Genomic DNA, 25,776 nt, shown 5'->3' with positions numbered 1-25,776 from the left:
ACATTTACGTTGAAAGACTTGGTATTAATACCCTATTAAATAATTTTAAGTTTTGAAAATAAGTTTGGTTGAAGAGATCTTGGGAAACTTTTTCTTTTTTTTAAAGATTGGTACCTGAGCTAACAACCGTTGCCAATCTTTTTTTTTTTTTCACTGCTTTTTTCTCCTCATATCCCCCCAGTATATAGTTGTATATTTTAGTTGTGGGTCCTTCTAGTTGTGGTATGTGGGATGCCACCTCAACATGGCTTGACGAGTGGTGCCATGTCCGCATCAGGATCTGAACCAGCAAAACCCTGGGCCGCCAAAGCCGAGTGAGAGAACTTAACCATTCGGCCATGAGGCTGGCCCCTTGGGAAACTTTTTGATTGAGAAAATTTGTTATACTATTTTCTGAAAATAACTGATATTGTTAATAATTTAAGAATTCCTCAGATACATTTATATTTGTTGATTAATAGCGTTATATCAGAATATTAGTTTTGATAAGTTCTAAGACAGTTTCATGTATTCATGTATAATTCAATCATTTATTAACTTTTATTGAGTTGTTTTTTTTTTTTGAGGAAGATTAGCCCTGAGCTAACTTCTGCTGCCAGTCCTCCTCATTTTGCTGAGGAAGACTGGCCCTGAGCTAACATCTGTGCCCATCATCCTCTACTTTATATGTGGGACGCCTAGCACAGCATGGCTTGCCAAGAGGTGCCATGTCCACATTCAGGATCCAAACCGGCAAAGCCCAGGCTGCCAAAGCGGAACATGCGAACTTAACTGCTACGCTACTGGGCTGGCCCCTATTGAGCTCTAATAGTGGTTAGGGTCCCTTCTTCCATGGAACCCACAGTCTGTTGGGGGAGGTAGGCATACAAGTGCGATAAATTATTTTAAGTGCTATGACAGAAATAATTCTGTTTTGTTTATCATTGCATACCCAGTGACTGGCACATCATAGATGTATTAAAAAGTTGAATGAGGGGCTGGCCCTGTGGCCAAGTAGTTGGGTTCGTGTGCTCCACTTTGGCAGCCCAGGGTTTCGCTGGTTTGGATCCTGGGCACAGACATGGCACCCCTCATCAGGCCATTCTGAGTCAGCGTCACACATAGCACAACAAGAAGGACTCACAACTAGAATATACAACTATGTAGTGGGAGCCTTTGGGGAGAAAAAGAAGAAAAGAAAAAAGAAGATTTGCAACAGATGTTAGCTGAGGTGCCAATCTTTTAAAAAAAAAACGTTGAGTGAATGAATCAGTCAAGTATTTATTTTGTACCTGCTCTGTGCTTTTCACTGTTGGATATTTTAGACATAGTGATTTCCTTGAGAAACTTACCCTGTCTACCACATTTGTTCATTCATTCATTGAACACATCTCTAAAGAATATGTACTATTTTGGTACTTTGGATACATTAGTAAAAATGCCTGTCCTCATACCATTTATGTTTTGGAAAAGGGAGAAAGTCTAATAAACAAGTATAATAAAAAATAAAATTATATAGTATGTTATAAATGAAACTTGGAAAGAAAACAATACATTTAGAGGGATCAGAAATGTCATGGTGAGGGGAGATGGGTAGGTTGCAATTTTATTTTATTTTATTTTATTGATTAATTTATTGAAATACAATTGACATAGAGGTTAAATATGGTGATTAATGTAGGCCTCATTGAGAAGGTAGCTTTTGAACTTGAAGTGAGATGAAAGAGGTCAGGTAGTTAGCCATGTAGGTTCTAGGGAGAAGACTGTTCCAGGCAGAAGGAATAGCAAAGTCCTCAAGGCATGCCTGGTATCTTCAAAGAACAACAATAGGAGAGTGTGCTGGAGCAGTATGAGTAAAGGGGAGAGCTGTATGAAATAGATGAAAAGAAATGGTGAGGCCAGATGATGCACAGATTTACAGGACATTTTAAAGACTTGAGTTTTTACTCTGACTGAAATTGGACAATCACTCTAGGGTTTGGAGCAGAGAAGTGATACAGTCTGACTAATATTAAAAGGATCACTCTAGCTGCTCTCTTGAGAATTCAGGATAGAAGGGCAAGGGTAGAAGCAGGTTATCACTTAATAGGCTGATGGAACAAGGTTAGTAGCAGTGGAGGTAGTGAGAAGTGGGTAGTCTGGGTATATTTTGAAGGCAGAGTCAAGAGGATTTCCTACATTATTGTATGTGGGGTATGAGAGAAAGAGCAGTGTCAAGTAAGACTCCTGGGTTTTTGGACCTGAGCACTAAGAAAGAGGTTGCCATCTGTTTAGACAGAGAATACAGCAGGTAGATCAGTTTAGGTAGGAAGATCAGGAGTTCAATTTTGGCATGTGAAGTTTGAGATGTCAGATCTTCACTTGGATGCTACTGAGTAATCAGTGCATATATGTTAAGGAATGAGGTATAGGAGCTCTAACTGGGAGTCATTGATGTATAGATAGTATATAAAGCAATACAGCTGGATGAGATCACCTAAGTAGTGAGTGTAGATAGAAAAGAAAACAAAAACTGGGTTTTCAGGCCCTTTAACAGAAAGAAAAGATGAAGTCAGAAAGAGAAAAGATGAAATCAGCAAAGAAGACTGGAAAAAAAGGAGAAGGAAGGAAGAAAACCAAGAGAATAGGGTTTTCTGGAAGGCAGGTATTTAGAGGAGTTAGGGGTGATCACCTGTGTTGAGTGCTGTTGAGAGGTCAGGGAAGATAAAGACTGAGAATTGACCATTGATTTAGCAAAGTAGAGACAGTTGTCATGACAAGAGCAGGTTTGTTCAGTGATAGTGGCAAAACGTTGGAGTAGGTTTTAAAGATTGTGAAGCAAAGAATTAGAGATAGTGAATAGATACAACACTAGAGGATTTGCTACAAAAGGGAGGAAAGAAATGGAGCAGAGCTGGTAGGGGAAGAGATTTCAATAAAAAGATTTATTTATTTTTAAGGTGAGTGAAGTAACAGCATGCTTGTTTTTATTGTATGCTGATGGAAGCGATCAAATAAAAAGGGAAAAATTGATGATGTCGGGGAGAGGGGAGGGTTGCTGGAGCAATATCATTGTGTCAGGAAAAAGGAAATAGGATCTAAGATCTTGCCATTAAGCAGTGTTATCAAATGCCTTGTATACAATAAAAAACAATTAGAGCTGTTATTGATGATTATTTTTAGATTAAACTTTATTCATTCAACTTTAAATTTACTTTCATAGTTTTAGTGAACATGGAGAATAGACTAAATAATACTCTCTTTTGGGGGACACATACAACCCAGGAATAGGATGCCTGACTAAAATTTGAAGTAACTAAAAATTAGGCTCCTCTTACTACAGAGCAGTAATAAACAGACAAAATGCTCATTATTAAAAAAATGAAAGTACCTTATGAGAACTCATTAGGAATTGTTGCTTAATAGTTAAATACAGATAATAAAAATTGACTTGTCTTTTTTAATTGAAAAAAACATTAGTTTCCTTTGGTTCCTTTTTCCTAAAGGTGTAGCTAGTTTGAACCAGAGTGCACTGAGCCGTCCAATGCAAAGGAAACTGGTGACACTTGTAAACTGTCAACTGGTGGAGGAAGAAGGTCGTGTGAGAGCCATGCGAGCAGCCCGCTCACTTGGAGAAAGAACTGTAACGGAACTAATATTACAGCACCAGAACCCTCAGCAATTGTCTGCCAACCTATGGGCTGCTGTCAGGGCTCGAGGATGCCAGTTTCTAGGGCCAGGTAAGATAAAACACTATCTTGCCTTTCTTACTGGCTGTCAGGGCTAGAGGATGCCATTTCCTAAAGGAAGGTGAGACTCCCCAGACTCAACTTAGCATAATTAAAAATAAACCAGTTTTTGTTGATCATAATTGATGTGATAGTGTGGTAATGTTTTACAATAAATTTCTTATTTAATCCTCAGTGACCTTGAAGAGAGGTGACACAGATCCAATTTTACAAATTATAAAACTGAGTTAGAGAGAGGCCTAAGATTACACAGGTAGTAAGTAAAGGTAAAGTAAACTTTTTTTATGAAAAAAATCAAAAATTCTTGATCGGCACACTCCACTTCAGTGGCCTGGCTTCAGTTCCCCGGTGTGGAGCCGCACCACTCGTCTGTCAGTAGCCGTGCTCTGGCAGTGGCTCACGTGGAAGAACAAGAACTTAAAACTGTACTCAACTGGTTCAACTATGTACTTTGCAGGGGGAAAAGGAGGGAAAAGGAAGGAGGAAGATTGGCAACAGATGTTAGCTTAGGGCGAATTTTCCCCTGGAAAAAAAGAAGATAGTGTTTCTCATATTAAGAGACATATACATTAAAATTATACTGAAATAACCATTTCTCACCTATCAGATTGGCAGACTCCGAAAGTTTGACAGTGTATTCTGTTGTCAAGGCCGTGGGAAAACATGTACTTTCATCTAGTAATGATGGGAATGCAAAGTAGTATAAACTCTAAAGAGGAATTTGGCAATAGCTAGCAAAATCATCTGTGTATTTACCCTTTGGCTCAACAGTCCCATTTCTAGGAATCTATCCCAAAGATGTAGCAAATAGTACAAAATGCATAAAGTTATAAAGCACTATTTGTAACAGTAAACATCTGGAAGCAACTTGGGTGTCTATGAATAAGAGACTGGTTTAATAAACTGGTATATCCTTCCAATGGAGTTACTACGCAGCTGTTGAAAGGAATGAGGAAGATGTATATATTCTGGTAAAGTGTGATCTCTAGATACATTACGTTAGAAAATAAAAGAGAGGTGCAGAATACTGTGTTTATTATAGTATCTTTTATCTAAGAAAGGGAGAGAGATACAACCATTATCTACTTATTTCTTCATATTTTCCAAAAGAAACAATTGTAGGAAAAATAAGCAATAAACTTATGTAGAGGAGGGAGGAACCCAGAGAAAGCAGACAGGGACAAAAGCTAGACCTGGCTGAATGCACCTTGTTTTGGACCCATGTAAATGCCTTATTTAATTATAAAACAATTTTTAGTAAAAATAAATAATTAAAAATTTAAATAAAATGGATAAAACAAAACATTAGCAAGTTGGTAGCATGTTCATTAGAAATGAATTACTTAAGGTGACTTTAGAACACAGTATTTTGATTTTTATATCCCTAGTGGGATGTATAATCCTAAATTGTATTTGCTATTCATATTGTTCAATATTTCATTGGTATTGTTATTTTGAAACTATTACACAGACACATAGTAGGATAAAGCAAGTAAGCAATTATGTTAATGCCGTTAGGAACCAAGATTTTCAGCATTTAATAAAAAAGATACAAGTATGAAATAATTTATGTGAAAACCCTGCAGTCTTAATTTTGAATTGCCAATATCAGTATAGACTCATTTACTTTTCTTTTTCTAAAAGAAAGCCTGTTTCCTAGATCTCTCCACTGAAGAGGCTAAGAAGCAGTGAATAGCCTTAGCACCCAGATTGTGGCCTTTAATAAAGGGTGTTGAAGGTATCCTCTTTTAGCAGAACTCCAGCTAATAAATTTAGGAAAAAAAATTAAAATTAGAAAAATCACAAATTGCAACCTCAAATGAATTAATGGGTCAAGGCAGCAATTATTGTGAGTATTAAAACCATTAGATGAAAGGTTGCTGGGAGAATTTATAATAGATGAGTAAGGCCTGAACTTATCCCCTAATCAACCATAACATTATAATAGTGAGACAACTAGGCCTTATATTTCTCTTGATTTTGATACATGGAATAAGTATGCTTGGCAAACACAAAACAAAACCTCATTCTGAATCTACCCAAGCCCTCTAGTTTACATGAAATAGGGAGATAAAGGAACACATTTAAAAACACTGCAAGCACAAAATTAGCCAAATCAAGAATGTGGGAAATTGGAAAATGATTGTTTCTTCAACAGATAACTGGATTTCCTTTTAAATGGGAGGGGGTTGATAAAGGGGAGCTAGTGTAGATTTTTTTTTAAATCCTGAAGACATATCAACCAATAGCAGTGTATGGACTTTTTTGGATATTTACTCAAAGAAACCAACTATATAAAGAAATCTTCTGAGACAATGGAAGAAAATTCAACATGGACTGGATGTTAGATGATATTAAGGAAATATATTACTTTTTATAGATGTGATAATGGTGTTGGGGGAAAAAAAGGCCTTACATGTTAGAAGTTCATGATGAATTATTTAAGGGTGACGTGCTGTGTTGTCTGGGATTTACTTCAAAAACACTCCAGCCAAAGCAAACTAGGGAATTGGGTAAAGAATAGGTGAAATCCTACTGGCAAAAGCTGTGTTATGGGTACATGTTATCTCTATTTTTGTGTATGTTTAAATTTTTTATAATACAAAGTTAAATTGAAAAATAATTTTAAAAATTCACATTTATATATAAGTTAAGAATGCTACTTTTCAATATTTCCTCATGTTTATTTATCTTACCTAAGAAGCACTAGGCTAGGTGTCAAATGTCGTTTGTTCTACAACTCAACGATGAAAAGATAAATGACCCAATTGAAAAATGGGCCAAGGGCTTAAATAGACGTTTCTCCAAAGAAGATAAACAGATGGCCAAAAACCACACGAAAAGATACTCAGCATCATTAGTCATTAAGGAAATGCAAATCAAAATCATAACGAGATACCACTTCACACCCACTGGGTTTGCCGTAATTTTAAAAATGGAAAATAAAAAGTGTTGACAAAGTTTTAGAGAACTTGGGAATGTTAAATGGTGCAGCCTCTGTGGAAAAGAATTTGACAGTTCCTCAAAAAGTTAAACATAGAATTACCATATGACCCAGCAGTTCCACTCTTAGGTATGTACCCAAAAGAGTAGAAAACAGGTATTCAAACTAATACTTAGACACAAATGTTTATAGCAGCATTATTCACAATAGGTCAGAAGGTGGAAACAATCCAGATGTCCATCAACTGATGATAAACAAAATGTGGTCTATCCATAAATAAAATATGGTTCATCCATAAAAAGGAGTGAAATACTGATACATGCTACAATGTGGATGAACCTTGAAAACACTATATTAAATGAAAGAAGCCAGACAAAAGGTCACATATTCTATGATTCCATTTATGTGAAGCATCCACAAAGGTAAATCCATAGAGCTAGACATCAGACTAGTGATTGCCAGAGTCTGGGGGTAGAGGGTATGGAGAGTGACTGCTTAATGGCTATAGGGTTCCTTTGAGGTGATGAAAATGTCTTAGAACTAGATGGAGTTGATGATTGTACAACATTATGAATTGTATAATTTAAAATGGTTAATTTTACGTTATGTGAATTTTACCTCAATTGAAAAATAAAAAGTCCTTGGTTCTAGTTACAGTTTTGCTGCTAACCAGTTGTGAACCTTGGCCTTGTCGCTTAGCTTCTCTGGGCCTCAGTGCCTCACTTGGACAAAAAGGGGTTTGATTTTTAATGTAGGTTGTGGATGATCTCTCAGCTCTATAGTTTCATTATTTTAATTGAGAGCCAATGTATTTTTAACTTTTAATTTTGAAATAATTTCAAATTTATCAGAGTTGCAATAATAAGGCAGAGAATTTCCTATATACTCTTTATCTATGTTTATTAATATTTAATATTTTGCTATATTATATTACTCTTTCTCTTTTTTCAACCATTTGAGCATAGGTTGCATATTTCATCCCCTTAATACTTCAGTGTGTTTCCTAACAACAAGGATACTATCTTACATAACACTACACTACATTCATCAAATTCAGAAAATATTGATAAAATACTAGAATCTATACTTTGTATACCAATTTTGACAATTATTCCAAAAAAGTCTTTTATGGCATTTATTTTCTTCCAATATGTGATCCAGTCCAAGATCACTTATTGAATTTATTTGTCACATCTCTATTTAAGTCTTGTGAATCTGGAACCGTCCCTCAGCCTTTCTTTGTCTGACGTTGGTATACTTGAAGAATACGGGCCAGTTATTTTATAAAATATTCTTTAATTTGGTTTTGTCTGAGGTTCCCTCATGATTAGATTCAGATTATATTATACATCTCTGACTGGAAAACAACATAAATGAATACCTTCTTTAGGTATTGCATCCAGAGGCTAACTCATATCACTTTAAAATTATATACAAAATAGTTCTGACAGGCAAAGTAACAGTCTCGTGCATAAAAAAATTACCATTTTTCATAACACTCCTGTGTGTCTTTTACATATTATTTAATTGTTGGGGTAGCTCTGTGTGTTTTATAAATGAGGACTTTTCATTTTAACATCATGATACAGTTGATTATTAAATATCTGCAGAAGATATTTTAAGTTCTGTTAACTTGTGTTCCCATCATTTGTTTAGTAGGAATATGTTTTGTTTGATTACTTTTTAAGTGAAGTGTATTTGTGTATGTGTGATGTCCTTTTTTTGTGCCAGCTGAATACAAACTGGATAATGGACCACCATAAGCTAATACCCAAAAACGTCTGTGACAGACATGATCTGCGGGTTCCTCATTTATTATAAACTCATGTTCCTTACTTCTAGCTATGCAAGAAGAGGCCTTGAAGCTGGTGTTGCTGGCATTAGAAGATGGTTCTGCTCTCTCAAGGAAAGTTCTGGTACTTTTTGTTGTGCAAAGACTAGAACCAAGATTTCCTCAGGCATCAAAAACAAGTATTGGTCATGTTGTGCAACTACTGTATCGAGCTTCTTGTTTTAAGGTAAGTAGCTAGCAACCATGTAAACATTACATGTGTGTGTGAGACCGCGGCTTCCTAGAAGGGGTGTTACCCGGTCTAGAGGCCTAGGGATGCAGGATGCTTATGAGAGTTGGAAGGAGACTTTTTTCCTTCTGCATTGATTGCTTCTGTGATACTACGTACTGGGAATAGGAACACGTATGTGAAGGTGTCAGTAACACAAAGCAGAATATAGGGACATAATTTGGTAAACTTGACTCTTGGGATAGTAAAAGTAAAAAGAAGCCTAATTCAGTTCTATTTACCATCTTAAAAGGGAATCAGGAACTATACTGAAAACTTCATACGAGTAAACAAATGTTTTAACTTCCCCATTATTATTTTTATCTCATTCTCTGTGGTGATTAGATTGAAGCCTTTAATCTGAAGGTGGCCTATATGTTGTTTTAGGGACAAAAAGGGAGTCAAAAGTTGAGGAGATTGCCCCATTCTGCAGTCTGCAAAGCACCCTGGGTTTTTTTTTGTTTTGGGGGGTTTTTTTTGGTAGAGAGGTCAGGGAAGAACCCCAAGATATTTAGAAATGTGGTTTCATTGTCTAATAACCTTGTGAATGGCAACAAGTACTGAGAGAAGAGGAAGGTAGGCTGAATACATGAAGTTTCTGCATGTTACAAGAGTATAGGTTGCTGGCTGCATCTTAAGAAAGGCTTATCGACTTCTGTGAAAGTAGAGCATCTAATTTGAAATCAAAGCTTATTTAGGTTATTTTGCTGGTTTTATAGACCCAAGAGTGAAAATAGTTCAGATAGAAAAAGGTTTTTCTGGTCAGACTGCTCACTTTGAGATAACAGGTAATTGATGATGGAAATATGTTCAAATGAGTTCACTTATCTCCACTAATGAGGCTTGAACACTATCTGCCTGATGTTATAGTGCTTGATTTTGTGTCTTTAGGGCAGCAATTGAAATGAATCTCTGGGGGCTGGCCCAGTGACGTAGTGGTTAAGTTTGCACACTCCGCTTTGGCAGCCCAGGGTTGACTGGTTTAGATCCCGGATGCAGGCCTACGCACCACTTACCGAGCCACACTGTGGCAGGCATCCCACATATAAAATAGAGGAAGATGGGCACAGACATTAGCTCAGGGCTAATCTTCCTCAACAACAACAAAAAGAAAAAAGAAAGAAAAAGAAATGCATCTCTGGTTCCTCAAACATTATGTTTTTGGCTAAGTAGCCAAATTACAGAGATCATTTATCATCCTGAAGTGACCAGCTAGGTTCTCACACTGTATTACTGATTTAATGGGGTTTTTTCCTCAGAAGTATCATACTGATTTGTGGTTTATGATTGTCTTATATCTATAACTGCTACTAATATCTGACATTTGAGTAACACTCATTTAGAAAGTGACTTTAATTTCGTGCTTTCATTTCATCCCCACTGCCCTGTCATTTAACATGTTAAAGCAGTGTTTAGATTAATAAAAGGATATTATGCTGACTTAACTGCAAAATGGCCTCTCTTGGGTGGCATTTACTCTAGTAAACTCACCATTGTTAAAGGTCTTTTCCTTTGACTTTATAAGCTTAGAGACCTGAATTTTGTGGGTGCCTTCAGTAGATTCTTTCCTCAGGAACAGAATCACCCTAACCAAGGTCACATAAAACAGATTATCAGTTTTAGTAATTTGTAATGAGAAGTACAACTCTTAAATGACATGAATTCTCATGTTGTAGATACTTTCGTGTAAAAGAGTATCCAGGGGCTGACCCTGCAGGGTAGTGGTTAAGTTTAGTGCTCTCCACTTCGGCAGCCCGGGTTTGTGTGTTCAGATCCTGGGCACAGATCTGTGCCATTTGTCAGCCATGCTGTGGCCGCAACACACATAAAAGTGGAGGAAGATTGGCACAGATGTTAGCTCAGGGCTAATCTTCCTCGACAACAACAACAAAAGTATCAAACTTTTGCTTGCTTAGCATGGAATCAGACAAAGGAGAGTTAATAATGTTTAATGAAGTGGTTCTCAATTAAAGGTACACATTAGAATCAGCTATGGAGTTTTTAAAAGTATACATTCCTTCATCCCATCTCCAGTTAGTCTGATTTGGTGTATCTGATGTGGAACTTGAGCATTCGTGTTGTTATTGTGTTGTTAATGTACAGTCAAGTCAGTTCTGACTTGCAACTGAATGAGTGAGTGATGTCCACAATGTCCTATCCTCGCCAGTCCTACTCATCTCCTGTAGACTCATGCCTATAGCTTCCTTTTTGGAATCAATCCATCTCATATTTGCTCTTCCTCTTTTCCTGCTGCCTTCTACTTTTCCCAGCATTATTGTCTTTTCCAAATAATCCTGCCTTCTCATGATGTGCCCAAAGTAAGACAGCCTCAGTTTTACCATTTTTGCCTCCAGCAATAGTTCAGGCTTAATTTGCTCTAGGACCTAATCATTCGTCTTTCTGGCAGTCCAGGGTATCCATAGAGCTCTCCTCCAATACCGTATTTCAAATGAATAAATGTTTTTCCTGTCAGCCTTCTTCACTGTTCAGCTTTCATACCTGTACACAGTAATTGGGGAATCCAAGGGCGTGGATAATCTAGGCCTTTAGTCTCTAATGACTCTTCCTTACACTTAATGATCTTTCCTAATTCTTTTGTTGCTGCCTTTCCAAGTTTCAGTCTTCTCTTGATTTCATGGCTGCAGTCTCAATTTAAATAGATCACTGAACCAAGGTAAACAAAATCTTTAACAATTTCAGTGTCTTCATTGTCTTTATTAAAGTTGTGTAGTTCTTCTATAGTCATGATTTTTGTCCTCTTGATGTTCAGATGCATGCCTGCTTTGCCACTTTCTTTTTTTAAAGATTTTATTTTTTCCTTTTTCTCCCCAAAGCCCCTCTGGTACATAGTTGTATATTCTTCATTGTGGGTCCTTCTAGTTGTGGTATGTGGGACACTGCCTCAGCGTGGTCTGATGAGCAGTGCCATGTCTGCGCCCAGGATTCAAACGAACGAAACACTGGGCCGCCTGCAGCAGAGCGCGCAAACTTAACCACTCGGCCACGGGGCCAGCCCCTGCCACTTTCTTTTTTCGCGTTTGTCAGAAGTCGTTTCTAGTCATTGCTGCTTTCTGCCAGTAAGATAGTGTCATCTGCATATCTTAGACTGGTAATATTTCTTCCACCAATTTTCACTCCTCCGTCTGTCTAGCTCCAGCTTTTTATATGATATGTTTTGTGTACAGATTAAACAGATAGGAAGGTGAAATGTACCCTTGTCTGACACCTTTGCCTATAGGCAACCGTTCTGTCTCTCCATGTTCTCTCCTGACAGTGGTTTCTTGTCGCCAAAGTAGGTTACGCATCAGGATAATCAAACGCGCTGAGGCATGACCGTTTCTATCAGAGCAGCCCATAGTCTTTCATGATCCATGCAGTCAAATGCTTTACTGTAGTCTAAAACAGAAACTAACCTGAAATTCTTTGAAGCACTACGGTAGCCAACGAATAATCGCAGTTAGATCTTTTGTGCCTCTCCCTTTTGAAATACAGCTTGGATGTCAGGTGTTTCTTGCTCCATATAAGGTAACATGCCTTCATTGTGGCACCTTGAACATCACTCTACTTGATGGGAAGTTAGAGCAATGGTCCTATAGTTACTGCAGTTCTTGGCCTTTCCCTTTTTTGGGGATTGGGATCTATATTGAGTATTTCTAGTCTGTAGGCCATTCCTTTGTTTTGCATATTTGTTGACATATTCTTGTTAGAATTTTGACAGATTTAGTCTGTGACTTGAAATAATTCTGTTGATATCTCATCTACCCCTGGTGACTTGTATCTTCCCAGTACTTTGAGGGCAGCTTTCACTTCACTTTCTAAAATTACAGGTTCTTCGTAGGAATCTTCAAAGAACGTGTCATCCTTTTGTCTCTTCTGTATAGATCTTCAGTATTCTGTTTCTGCTTTCCCTTTATTTTCTCCTGATCAGATAGTGTGCTTCCCTGTTGGTCATTCAGCATTTCTAATCCAGGTTTAAATTTCTTGTTGATTTCTTGAATCTTCTGGAAGAGACCTCTTGTTCTTCCTCTTTTGTTTTCTTCTGTCTCTGTGTTGGCCATTAAAGGAGTTCTCTTTATCTCTATATAATAGTTGCTGGAAAGCTGCGTTCAGGATTCTAATCCTGCTGTTGTCACCTTTTACTTTTGCTTCTCACTTGTCCTTAACAATTTTTAGCCTTTCTTCTGTTATCCATCTCGATTTTTCTTTTCTTTTTATTTCAGACGTTGTCTTTTTGCATTCTTCCTTAAAAATAATTCTGGTTTCGGTCCCTAGTTCTTCTGGTTCTTGGTCAATTAAACTTAACAGTGCAAATCTGTTTTTTATGTGGACTTTAAATTCATCAGGAATGTTATTTACATTATATTTTGGCACTACAATTCCTTCAGTGCTCTTCTTCAGCTTTACTCTGATATTTGATATTAACAGTGCATGATCAGTACTGTAGTCTGCTAGTCTTGTTTTGGCAGAGAATACAGCTTCTCTGTCTCCTGCTTCCAATTACATAGTCTGTTTGATTTCTATATTGGCCATCTGGTGATGTCCGTGTGTACAGTTGTCTGTTCAGCTGCTTAAAGCATCTGTTTGGGTTGGACAGATTGATGGATGGGTTGTTGAGCATTCATATATACCTTTTAATTATGTGCTTCTCAAAGCCAGATTTTGATTACCTAAAATTATCGCTTTTAAAGCTTCTGATGCACAGGAGATTTGATGCACATTAAAAGAATTTTAGGGGGCCGGCTCCGTGGCCGAGTGGTTAAAGTTCGTGTGCTCCGCTGCGGCAGCCCAAGGTTCGGATCCTGGGCGCGGACATGGCACCGCTCGTCAGGCCACATTGAGGCGGCGTCCTGTATCCCACAACTAGAGGGACCTGCAACTAAGATATACAACTATGTACAGGGGGGGTTTGGGAAAAGATTGGCAACAGTTGTTAGGCCAGGTGCCAATCTTAAAAAAAAAAAAAAGAAGAATTTTAATAGGACCAGGCTCTGTTAGCCACCTCTGTCATCTTTACTGCTCAGATGGGTAGATGCTTATGCTGCTCAAGAGGCACCCTGTAGCCTACATAGTGGTTGGATGAGTACTACCATCCTCTGGTTCTTTGGGTTTCTTTTTTTTTCTTTTTTTTGAAGAAGATGGCCCTGAGCTAACTGCTGCCAATTCTCCTCTTTTTGCTGAGGAAGACTGACCCTAAGCTAACATCTGTGCCCACCTTCCTCTACTTTATATGTGGGATGCCTACCACAGCATGGCGTGCCAAGTGGTGCCATGTCCGCACCCGGGATCCGAGCTGGCGAACCCCGGGCCGCTGAAGCGGAACATGTGCTTTTAACTGCTGTGCCACCAGGCCAGCCCCTGGGTTTCTTGTTTCTGTTTTTTAGGTCAATAATTCCTCCTTTTGTTTCCTTGGAGTTTCTTTAAATAGGTTATGGTAGAATATAGATTTTTGTGAGTTCTAAGTTATACTCTACTTTTTCTTAAATTATACTTAAGATCATGTTTATTAGAATTTTGGGTGTCCCATGCTTTTCTCTAATGTATTTATATATTCCCAAAGAGAATTGTGAACCGATACTATTAAGTTAACTCTCGGATGGTAACTCCGTTTCCCCATCTTCTTGTTCTTGGGGCCATAATACTGTTGTCTCATGTGCCAACAACAGCAATAGAAACAACCAGTGGAGGTGGTCTGGGGATATTTTCATTTTACTGATGAGAAAATCATCATTTTGAATAGTTTGAATGGTTTGTTCAGTCTAAGTTTCAGAACCTAGACTGGTCCTGGGTATTTCACTGTGGCCATTAGCATGTTTTAGTGGTTTAGGAATAAGTTTGTCTCATTTATTGTGGAAGTTGTCTAGCCATATACCTGCATGTTTAGACATGCAGGATGATAATTAGACAGTTTCACTAGGACATGTGAAACTCTGTAACTTGAATTTTTTTTTTATCACTTAAGTATAAATTAAAGCTGTATAAATACCCTAATGATTATTTTTGTGGTGGCAGAAAACTTCTTAATCATCATTTGATAGTACTAATATATATGCCTAACCATTGGTTGGACTGATCATGTCACTCCTCTGCTTAAAAGTCCTTAGTGGCTTCCCATTCCCTTCAGGATAATATCCAAATTTCTCACCATAGTATACAAGGCCCTCTGTGATTCTTCTCTGGCCTACATCTTAGCCTTTAATTCTGTGTGCTCCGCTCTTTCCGTCTCTCTTTCACCACTTGACACTCTTTAGAATTCTATTCCTCACCCTTCTTTGCCTTCAAGACTCAGTTCATGTAGCCTTCAGCTGGGAAAAGCCTCCTCTGATACCCCTTCCCTCCTCCAGCAGTCAAATTTAATTACCTTTCCTTTATGTTGCCATAGAGCCTTATAATAGCACTTATACTATAATTTTCTGTTTACAAATCTCTTCCCTACCAACTGCTGAGCTCATAGAGGGAAGGCAGGACTATATATTGGGTTATGTAAGTTCTGCTTTGTTCCGAAAAGAATTTGTGGTAAGGACGTTATCTTCTTTGCACCTTCTTTGTGTGGTATCTGATATGTAATAGGTGCCTCACCCCCCAAAAAGAATTGCTTAGGGGAGGGGGAGAAAGCATACTAATTCTAGTGTGGTTTTTTCCCTGCTTTCTCTTTTAGGTTACTAAAAGGGATGAAGACTCTTCCCTGATGCAGCTAAAGGAGGAATTTCGGAGTTATGAGGCATTACGCAGAGAACATGATGCCCAAATTGTTCATATTGCTATGGAGGCAGGACTCCGTATTTCACCTGAGCAGTGGTCCTCTCTTCTATATGGTGATTTGGCACATAAATCACACATGCAGTCTATCATTGATAAGGTTTGTGAAATTAGAAATGCTGATTTTATATCATTGCTGTTAAGATTGAAGAGTATTGAAATCTTCTGATACAACAAAGAGACAACCAGTTGGAGATTCCTACATTTTAAAATATCAGACTCTTTATAAACTATCTTTTTTTTTTTTTTAATTTAATTCTCAAAATAAACTAAGGGACGCAAATGCAGGATATTAGCATAAAAGCAGCCTTGCTTACGAAATCTGTTGTTTGTCTACATTCAGACCCAGAGAGCTAATACAGTTTATAAATAAGTTTTCTAAGTGTCTGATGATGAATTTCATAGGGCAGATTCTGAGGTGAAAATTTAATTCATCACTGATAGTCCTACTATGGAATCTGAAGACGCTTGAAAATCTGTTTAGTATGTTGACTTAATGAAAGTATTTGAATATAGCCATGTCATAAGAACCAGAGTAAAAACCATTCTGTTTTCTGTTTGTTAGCTGCAGTCTCCAGAATCATTTGCAAAGAGTGTCCAGGAATTGACAATTGTTTTGCAGCGAACAGGTGACCCAGCTAACTTAAATAGACTGAGACCTCATTTAGAGCTTCTTGCAAACATAGACCCTAATCCAGGTATATGGGAAAATATTCAATTGCTTATGCTTTTTCTACCTTTAAGGTAAATAACACAAGAGAATTACTGCTAAGAAATTCTTCCCCACCCCCCATCCCATCCCCTTGGCCTCTTATTATAGATGCTGTTTCACCAACTTGGGAGCAGCTAGAAAATGCAATGGTAGCCGTTAAAACAGTGGTTCATGGCCTTGTGGACTTCATACAGAATTATAGCAGAAAAGGCCATGAGACGCCTCAGGTAAGCACATTTATTGCACTTCCGACTGCTGTTACCTCTAACACAGGTTCATCCTGAACCTCTTCACAAGCTGGTGGTTAATGGACTGCTTATGTGACTCTTAATCTCTCGTACGTTTTTATTGTCTCTGTTTTTTTGGGAGAAGCTCATGTTTTAGCGTACCTGATCAATAATTCATAGCACAGCAATAGTTGGGAGAATGTGTTGAATATGAGTCCACTGCAAATGTTTTTGATCAAGTATAGATCATTGATTCCTTCCAAACATTTTGTCTAATTCTTTTCTAATGTAGGGAAATTGTCACTTTTTCTCCATTGCTGTCACACAAATGTGAATTTCTATTTGTAAATGTGTGGGATTTGGATTTTTAAAATATTTTTCATCTACTTTAGAAGGAATTATTTAAGGTATAATCCTTTATTCTAATAATAACATCCATTTATTAAGTTACTATGAGCCAGTCCCTACGTTCAGTATTTTATGTGTATTATTTCTAATCCTTACAGCCACCTGCAAAATAATTGTTGTTCCCAAGCTGAAGTTTAAAGAGGTTAAATAACATATCTAAGGTCATGGTGGCAGTAAGTGACAGAGTTGGGATCAAATCTACTCCAAAGTGATCTTTCCACTCTTCTCTCCTTATTCTATTAGAAGGCAGTATAATATTCAAATATTAACTGAAAGATAAATGTTTAATCTTTATTAAATTCACAAAAATGACATCTTAGATTTTGATGCAAATTATGGTGGTTATGATGAGGTTTTTTATTTTGCTGCATTGTTTGTGTGAACTTAATCAGAGCTCCAAGGCTAAGAAGAGAGTTGTACTCTCAAGTTGACAAGTAAATTCATATTTCTTAATTTTTCACTTTCAGGGGAAATTGTATTCTACCTTCCTTGGGAAAGTTTGAGTAGACAAAGCTTATGGCTTTTTTAATGCTTTTTAAAATTGTTTATTGGTATTGTTGTTTTAAGACAGCAATGACTTGATGAGAAATCTTTTATTTTCATGGGCGTTATGTTGCCTGACAAATGAATGGACATAACATTTGAACTAGTTTCAGATAATCCTCAGAAGGAATGTCTACAATACGAACTCAGGGTTAAGCATAACTCATAACTAGAAATAATAGAATGGTAGTAGTTTCAGCACAAGAATTACTTGTGTAATGTGAAAAAGAGTTAAAGGTGTAATGATAAAATTCTGAAGTCCCAAGAGTGAATAAAAATTGAATCTTCACTTTTCCACGCATTGATTTTCTTTTTGTAGCCTCAGCCAAACAGCAAATATAAGACTAGCATGTGCCGAGATCTGCGACAACAAGGGGGGTGTCCACGAGGAACAAATTGTACTTTTGCCCATTCTCAGGAAGAGCTTGAAAAGTAAGTTATGAGAATTCACTTACATATGGGTTTACTTTTTGGTCATTAAGAAAGTGTTAGATACAAAGGCACAATTAAGTTCACATTGTAGAGTTCTTTAGATTGCAAAATAACGTTTTCTTTTGCAACTATACCTTATTGCTTCTGGGAGCAAGATTAACATAAGTGAAGGGCCGGCCTGTAGCCCAGTGATTTTGTTAGCAAGCTCTGCTTCCATGGCCCAGGGGTTTCGCTGGTTTGGATCCTGGGCGCAGACCTAGCACTGCTCATCAGGCCATGCTGAGGCAGATCCCACATAGCAGAACTAGAGAGACCTGCAACCAGAGTATACAACTATGTACTGGGGGACTTTGGGGAGAAGAAGAAAAAAAAGGAAGATTGGCAACAGATGTTAGCACAGGGCCAATCCTTAAAAAGCAGACATAATAAGTAATTTATAACCTTATTCAAAGGTCATATCTTAGACCATTGAGTAGCTGGAATCCGTGTTTCTGCTGAGCACCTGTGCAGAGTGAAAATATCCCTATGTGCTATCTTATTTGCTCAGGTTCCATTGAAGATAAAGTCCCAGGTAGAATGGTAAAGCAGATAGATTTTCTTTTTAAGGCTTTTGATCTTTTTAACATTCATTTTTCTGTGTCTTCTTTTGTCTTTCTCCTCTCCTGTAAGTCATCCCTTTCTCTATATTCATTTGCCCGAGACATAAAAGTAAATGGGTATAAGCTATATTATGTATTCTCTAAATTTTTGTTGTGTTTTTTAACCAAATTATTCATCATTGAAATCTCACCAAAAAATCTATCCCAGCCTTTCTACTGGAACAACTAGCCTGTATATCAACTCTTAATGGACATCTCCCTTTTGTTTTTAGACATTTTAAACTCAGCTTGGGCTAATTTTCTCCTCCCCTGCATCCTCCTCTTCTACCTTCCATTCTGCTCTCTTCCAGTGTACCCTGTTGAGCCAGTTATACATGCCATATTATAGGAATCATCTTTGTCAGCTTTCTTTCGCCTGCTTGTCTTAGTCACCAGGTTCTGTCAGTTAAGTTTCCTATATGTTTCTCAACTCTTTCTCCTTCTTTCCATCCTTAGAGTCCAAGCTATCATCCCTTTTCTTGATCCACAGTTGCCTCCTAACTAGTCTTCTAATAGCTGCTGTTGCCCACTCCCAATCCCATTATTCCTCATTAAAACAGGGAGAACGTTGCACAAAAGGCTTATTGCAGATAATGAGAAGCTTAGTTATTAGTTTCACATTACCCTGTAGATAAAGATATAGCATCTAGATTTGTGGTCTTTAAGACCCTGCATTATCTAGTCTGTGCCTGTCTTTCTGATCTCATGTCACAGCACTCCCTAATTGTGTTCTATGCTCAAGCCACACTGACCTTCTGTCAGTGCCCAGAATGCACCAAGCATCTTCCCACTTCAGGTCTTTTATGTAATCCTCTTCCTTTTAGCCTTACCTGTGGAGCTTTTCTTTTGTCTAGCTCATTCTTCACTTTTTCAGGGGGATCCTCCCAATATTTCATATTAAACCAGGTTCTTCTTTATCATGCTTATCAAAGTTATCATTAATTTATGGTCTGTTTTAAGGGTTGACAGACTTTTCTGTAAAGGTCCAGATATTTTTTAAGCTTGGTAGACCATACAGTGATCTCTGTTGCAACTACTCAATTCTGCCATTGTAGCAAAAAAGCTACCATAGACAATGCATAAAATAGGCATGGCTGTAAACTTTATTTACAAAAGAAGGCAACTTTTGCCCAAGGGCAGTAGTTTCCTGACCCAATCTATTGAATGTTTGTCCACCTTAATGAAGTGTAAGCTCCATGGACTCTATCTGTCTTGTCTATTGTTGTCTCCTGTTTTCAGTGGCTAGCAGTGGGGCATGCACATGATCAGCTCTACAGCAGCACCAGTGTGATGGAGTGAAGATACATTTGTGTGCATTAAAAAGAAGAGCAGAAACATGCTTCTCTTCTCAGTTTTTCCACCTGCTGGAAGCCTAGAGAGGCTGCAGGAGTCCTAAGAAAAAATTATATTGTTTGTACCCAGTCAAGGCAGCTCTGTCTACAGAGTTTTACATCAAGATGATTTCTGAGACTCTAGGAGATGTATTGAGCTTGTCTATACCTGAAATAGAGCTTTTTAGCTAAAATAAAGCTTTTTTGGGGACCTTGCTTGGGAGCACTTAGACTTTAAAAAGTCAGGGAAGAAACTGTGTGATTTCATTACTATTCCACCCACAACTAGTGCCCCAAATTAAAATCCATTTATCTTCTTATATCTTCAAGTTACCTTCCTGTTCTCCATTCCCCACTACCTACTTCAGAACTTCATTATCTCTTGCCTGAACTTTTAAGAGAAAGAAGGGGAGGAGGAGGAAGAGGAATAATAAAAATAGACAAATTAATTGGTCACATTTTGTGCAGGTACCATTTTTAGTGTTTCACATTTGTTTACCCAATTTATCCATTTTGATGCTACAGTGGCTGTTAACCTTGCATTTCCCTGTGTCTCAAGCTATGCTACCAAGATTTTCTTTTGCAAATAAGTGTCTAATCACGTCCATTTTCTGCTTTAAATTCTTAATTCCTCAGTACATCAAAGGATCTGGTCCCAATCTAGCTTTCCAGCCTTACTCCACCTTTTGCATTCTTTATATATATTTTTTTTAAGGTACATTCAGTTAATCACTGGTTACTACTATACGAATTCTTTCATTCTTATTTCCCTTGCACATGTTGTTCACTCTGTGTCATATATATTTCTCTGTCTTCTCTGTTTGGAGAGCTCTTATTCCTAATCATAATCAGATATTATCTTCCTTCTAAGGACTTCCCCAGGTAGTGTTAGTTGCTTCCTTCACTATACTGCCATTGTACTCTTCACAGGGCAAATTTATAACTACCACTTCTCTTACTGTATTGCCATTATTTATTTATTATGAGTGTATTTTCACTGGACTTATTTATTCTATAGGTTATTCGTATTTATATTTCCTGCACCTAGCAAGTATGTGATATATAAACTCAGTATATCTTTGTTGAAAGAGTAAATAATCTACAGTTCATATTTCTTATTTCCAGCCAGCTTCACACACTCTATTGCTGTTAAAAAAAAGAAGAAGAAGAAGAAAAAACAGGGTAATACAAAAGATTAGGGACCTGAGAGATGTCACTATCCTATTGGTTAAAAAAATACGTGTTGCTACCCAACTCTGAGCTTTTGAGGGTAGAGCCATTGTCTTAGTTCACATAATACACCAGGACCTCAGCAAACGTTTAACTTAAGTAACTTAATTTTACCTCGTCTGCTTTCTCTGCTCTATATCTCCCTAACTAAACAAAATGTAAATGCCCAGAAAGCATCCCTAAGAAATAAATATTTATGTGAATATATTTTAGGATGTAGGATATTGGAATATTGTTCCCAGGAGTTGTTAGGTTCTGGAGAGTGCCAAAAGCCTGGGATCAACCAATTCAACAAATATTTATAAGAATGATTGTTAAGTGCTTGGTACTATTTGAGGTGTTTCTAGTGGGGAAAGAGGAACAGTAAACATGTAAACAGACAATTTCAGTTACTGATAAAATGCTATAAAGAAACCTTGCCATGTTCAGGAATTAGGAAGAAGACCAGTATGTCTGGAAGATGGAGAATGAGAAGAATGACAAAAGACAAGGTTGGATAGGTAGATAAGGGCTAGGTCATACTGGGTTGGTGGACCATGGCAAGGAGTTTGAATTTTACTCTGGAAGACTTTGTAGGGTTTTATTCAAATGGAATGATGAGATTTTAATTTTGTCTTAGAAATGTCACTCTAGTGTTTGCATGAATCGAGACCAGTTAAACTGCTGCAGTGGTCTAGGCATGAGATTGGTAGCTTGGTCCCAGGATTATAGTAATGGAAATGATGAAAAGCAGTCAGATTTAGGATATATTTGGAAGTAGAGCTGATGGGACTAATAGATTGAATGTGGGGTGTAAAGAAAAGAGAAAGAATCAAAGGATGACTCTGAAGTGTGGGGCCTGCCTAACTGAGGTATTATCTTTTACTGAGATGGGAAATGCTTTGGGGTGGAAAATCAGTAGTTCTCTTGGCCGTATGAAGTTTGGGGCTTACTCCATATTCATGCGACAGATATTTTGGGGACACCAGTATGCACCAAGCACTATATTATGTGTTAAAAATAGACAGGTGAGTAAGAAAGGCAAAATCCTTGGTCTTGTGGGGCTTACAGTGAAGTAGAGAAGATCAACATAAAGCAGGTAAATAGAAAACATAGTATCTGGTACTGATTGATGCTATGAAGAAAAATAACACAAGGTAAGGATAAAGAATGATTGAGAAACGGGAGATATTTTAGGATAAGATTGCCTGGGAAGCAATCTCAGAGGATATGACATTTAAGCAGACACCCGAATGAAGTGATGTTGCACTAGAGAAAAAAAGGTAATTATGGGAGTGAAGTCTTTGAGAACGCAAATAGACTTGGGCCCTACGGCACAAGTGGAGAGATTGTCTTTCGTTGGAACCCAAGTGGAAAGATTGGCCTGAGTTAGGAATAGGAACTTTTCATCCCTTATTTTAGGAGGAGTGTTTTGTTACACATGCAGAAAGGTTAGTGGAATTGGTGGTGGAAAGATAAGTAATTCTCCTCTAGTTTCATCTGTTTTCTCTGTTAAGTGGGAGGCAACATGATCAGCTATGATGGGGCTGTGGAGTGGAGGGGCAAAGGATGTTAGAGATGGGAAAGTGAGTTTAGTAGAGAAGTGTATTGATGTATTGTTTGACCATTTTAAATAATTGATTTTAATTTTGAAGGAAGTCTAGACAGCATGATTGTATGATTTTTCTCCAGCAACATTTAGCTACTTGGGAGCAGGCACAGAATAAGAGAATAAGCGAAGAATTGGATTGGAGTTTTACCAGATGACTTCAACGGGGGGAGTGGGCCAAAGGAGTTAAAGGTATTTACAAGGGAGGAATTAATGGTAGAGGGTGGATTCTAAGCTGGGTAAGGCAGAGAGTGAATACTCGAGGGAGCTCGTGGACGATTTTAAAAGAATAGGAAGTAATTGGCTTTTTCAAGTGTGAGGTCCAGGTTCTAAGTCCAGTTCTTTAGCTGCCTAGATGCTGGCAGTCCAATATGTATCCTTACTTTTCACTTACTTTACCTCCCTTGGTTAAGGTTTTACTTCTCATAACTCCTCCCTTTTAAGAAACTCAGAATTAAAACTTTATTTTTTGCCTGCCAGAGCAGTCTTAAGGATATCTGAGATTTGTCTTTGAGGATGAAAGCAAGGAGCATGCCACAGAATTGCCTTTCTGAAATATAGGTCTGTTCATGTCCCTCCTTCTTAAAGATGTAATCGTTGGTTCCCCAGAATCTGTAAGATGACATATCTAAATTGGCCATAAGCTCTGTTTTGCTTTTTTTTTTTTAAACTTGGTGTTCTATCACTCCACCTTCAGTCAGACCGATCTGGGAACACTTGTCTTTTATTGAACTTCACTTGCCTCTGTCACTGTGTGTATACATGAGTGTATGAGAGAGAGAGGGAGAAGAGAAAGATTGAATCATGAAGCTGTTTATAGATACTGAAGGGCTAAAAGGAAAACTGTTGTGAAGGCATTGCTCATCCCTACACTATTTATGTTTAATTACCATATGTTTGATTATGTATAACATTAATATCAGATTGATTTAGGCAAATGTAATTATGACTCCAAATGTCTGTAGTTGTCTTTCTATTCATGTTACATAATTGTTCACCACTTTAAAATAATGGCGGGAACATTGACTAGGACTACATTATAATAAATTTTTGTTATACAGGTGGAAACTAATTTTCTTAAATGGAGTCCAAGATCAAATTGCCTCACATATTAGAGTATTTTCTCTGACCATAAATAAAACCCAGAATTTAATATCGGAAAAATCTTTAATCCAAATACTTTTTACTTTAGGCATAAACTAATCTGAAAAATAGAATACTAAATTCTGTATTTTGGTGTAATATTTTTTTAAGAATTAGGATTGGTTTCTTTTTTATTTCTTTAAAATTATATACTGCCTTAGCAATTTGGTAACCACAGAGAGTTCTTCCAACTCTTGCGTATCTTTTCTCTTCATCCTACATTCTCAACTACATTTGGTATGGTTCCTTTCATTTTTACACAGTGTCCTTTATATTTTAATTATGCAAATTTTTAATGGGTCTCTTCCTACTCCCTCAAAAGTCTTCTTTGAATACATGTGTACCTCGCTTGCTGTATTAATTATGTACCTACATACACAGGTGTGTGTGTGTGTGTATGGGATATATGATCTTTTCCCATTGCATTTTTTTCCTTCAGAGTAAGATTTTGTGAAATATTCACCAATATGTTGATTGTTTTTGAAACAGGTATCGATTAAGGAACAAAAAGATCAATGCAACTGTAAGAACATTTCCTCTTCTAAATAAAGTTGGTGTAAACAACACTGTCACAACCACAGCCGGAAATGTCATTTCTGTCATAGGAAGTACTGAAACAACGGGGAAAATTGTTCCAAGTACAAACGGAATTTCAAATGCAGAAAACAGTGTTTCCCAGCTAATCCCACGTAGTACTGACAGTACATTAAGAGCTCTGGAGACTGTGAAGAAAGTGGGGAAGGTTGGCACTAATGGTCAGAATGCTGCTGGGCCTTCTGCAGAGTCTGTAACTGAAAGGTAAGTATTAGGTAAAAATGGTTAATACAGGTTATATTTAGCCTTTTTAGAAACACCTGAGTATTTTTATTTATCCTGAGGAAAAGCAGTTAATCAGAATTTTTATGCAGAACATTTCATATAGTAGAAAAAGCACTCAGTACCCAAAAATTTGAGTCCTAGTCCTGGCTCTGTAATTGAATAGCTCTGTGACCTTGGAAAGTCACTTTAACTCTGGGTTTTGTTTTCCTCAACTGTAAACTGAAGAGGTTGGACCAGAATTGGGGTTTTTCACACCTTATTTCCTTGAACTTTAGGATTGAGTTCATAGAGGTGCCGGAAAAGAACTAAGTAGAAACCTAAGCAGGTGAGATGCTTGAGCCTCCAGCTCCTGTTTCATTCAGAGCAGTTCCACATCTATTCTGTAACTATGTGTAGTAGTTAAGGGGGCATCTTTGGAGCCAGACTCTTCAGGGTTCAAATTCTGGCTGTTTCCTAGCTGTTTGATCTTAGGCCAGTTACTTAATCTGTCTAGCTCAGTTTACTTATCCATAAAATTAGTATAATAATAGCATCAACTTCATATGTTGGTCGTAAAGATTAAAAGATTTAATACTGCAATGTGTTTTGGACGATGCCTGTCACATAGCGCGCAGTAAATATCTACTGTTGTTGTTATTACTATTACCGTTGTTGTTGGGTTTTAGCGTAAGATTTAATTTGGCAAAAGGGTTTTGGTGCTTTAAGAAAAAAGTTTTAAAACTTTCGGATGATCTGAAAAGTTACTTCCACCTCAGAAATCTCATTCTTTGGTATTCTTTTAAGGTCTTAAAATCTGAGTTAAAGCATGTTCAGATTTTGTCACCCATAGTCTGTCAGTATCCTGTGCCTTCTAGAAAAAAAAGCCTTATGCTAGGCACACAGTAAACTAGTGATTTCATATAATAAAATATTGGATAGATAAGCGTTTATATTCTTTATTTCTGCAGTTAGCACGTGATAGGGGAATTTGTTTACTAGCAAATCCCTACCATCTTCCCTGGGAAAGATTTTAGAAATGATATGACAGAGAACAATGTCTAGTTAGCAAATGTTATTTGAGCACTCATTCTGAGTTCTGTTCTTGGCACTCTTGGAAATAATTTGAGATGTGTAAGATATCTCTACCTTTAAGAAACTTATGATAATATGGTTGTGTAGACAGCATTTACATAAATGAAGCAATATTGGAGTTGTATTAAAGAACAGGAAAATTTTATATTGCTGGGAGAAATATGGGA

General features: G+C 37.4%; 1 protein-coding gene and 1 non-coding gene across 6 annotated transcripts in view; both read left to right on the top strand.

The window, feature by feature from the left end:
- Window positions 1-25,776, top strand: part of RC3H2 (ring finger and CCCH-type domains 2) — a 45,593-nt gene that overhangs the window by 10,140 nt on the left and 9,677 nt on the right. For all 5 annotated transcript variants that reach the window (XM_070596368.1, XM_008517917.2, XM_008517916.2 and 2 more), the window contains exons 4-10: window positions 3,465-3,698; window positions 8,494-8,669; window positions 15,367-15,567; window positions 16,033-16,165; window positions 16,288-16,406; window positions 17,677-17,789; window positions 24,209-24,517. In XM_070596368.1, the coding sequence (XP_070452469.1) occupies window positions 3,465-3,698; window positions 8,494-8,669; window positions 15,367-15,567; window positions 16,033-16,165; window positions 16,288-16,406; window positions 17,677-17,789; window positions 24,209-24,517 (1,285 nt within the window). The remainder of the gene's footprint in view (window positions 1-3,464; window positions 3,699-8,493; window positions 8,670-15,366; window positions 15,568-16,032; window positions 16,166-16,287; window positions 16,407-17,676; window positions 17,790-24,208; window positions 24,518-25,776) is intronic.
- LOC139079784 (small nucleolar RNA SNORD90) lies at window positions 15,835-15,945 on the top strand. Its single transcript, XR_011533718.1, has one exon. It is a non-coding gene; the product is annotated as a small nucleolar RNA SNORD90 (small nucleolar RNA).

This window comes from Equus przewalskii, chromosome 26 (assembly GCF_037783145.1).
Source record: "Equus przewalskii isolate Varuska chromosome 26, EquPr2, whole genome shotgun sequence".
NCBI classification, from domain to species: Eukaryota; Metazoa; Chordata; class Mammalia; order Perissodactyla; family Equidae; genus Equus; species Equus przewalskii.
The sequence above is the reverse complement of the archived record's forward strand: the minus strand, read 5'-3'. Positions and strand labels throughout refer to the sequence as shown.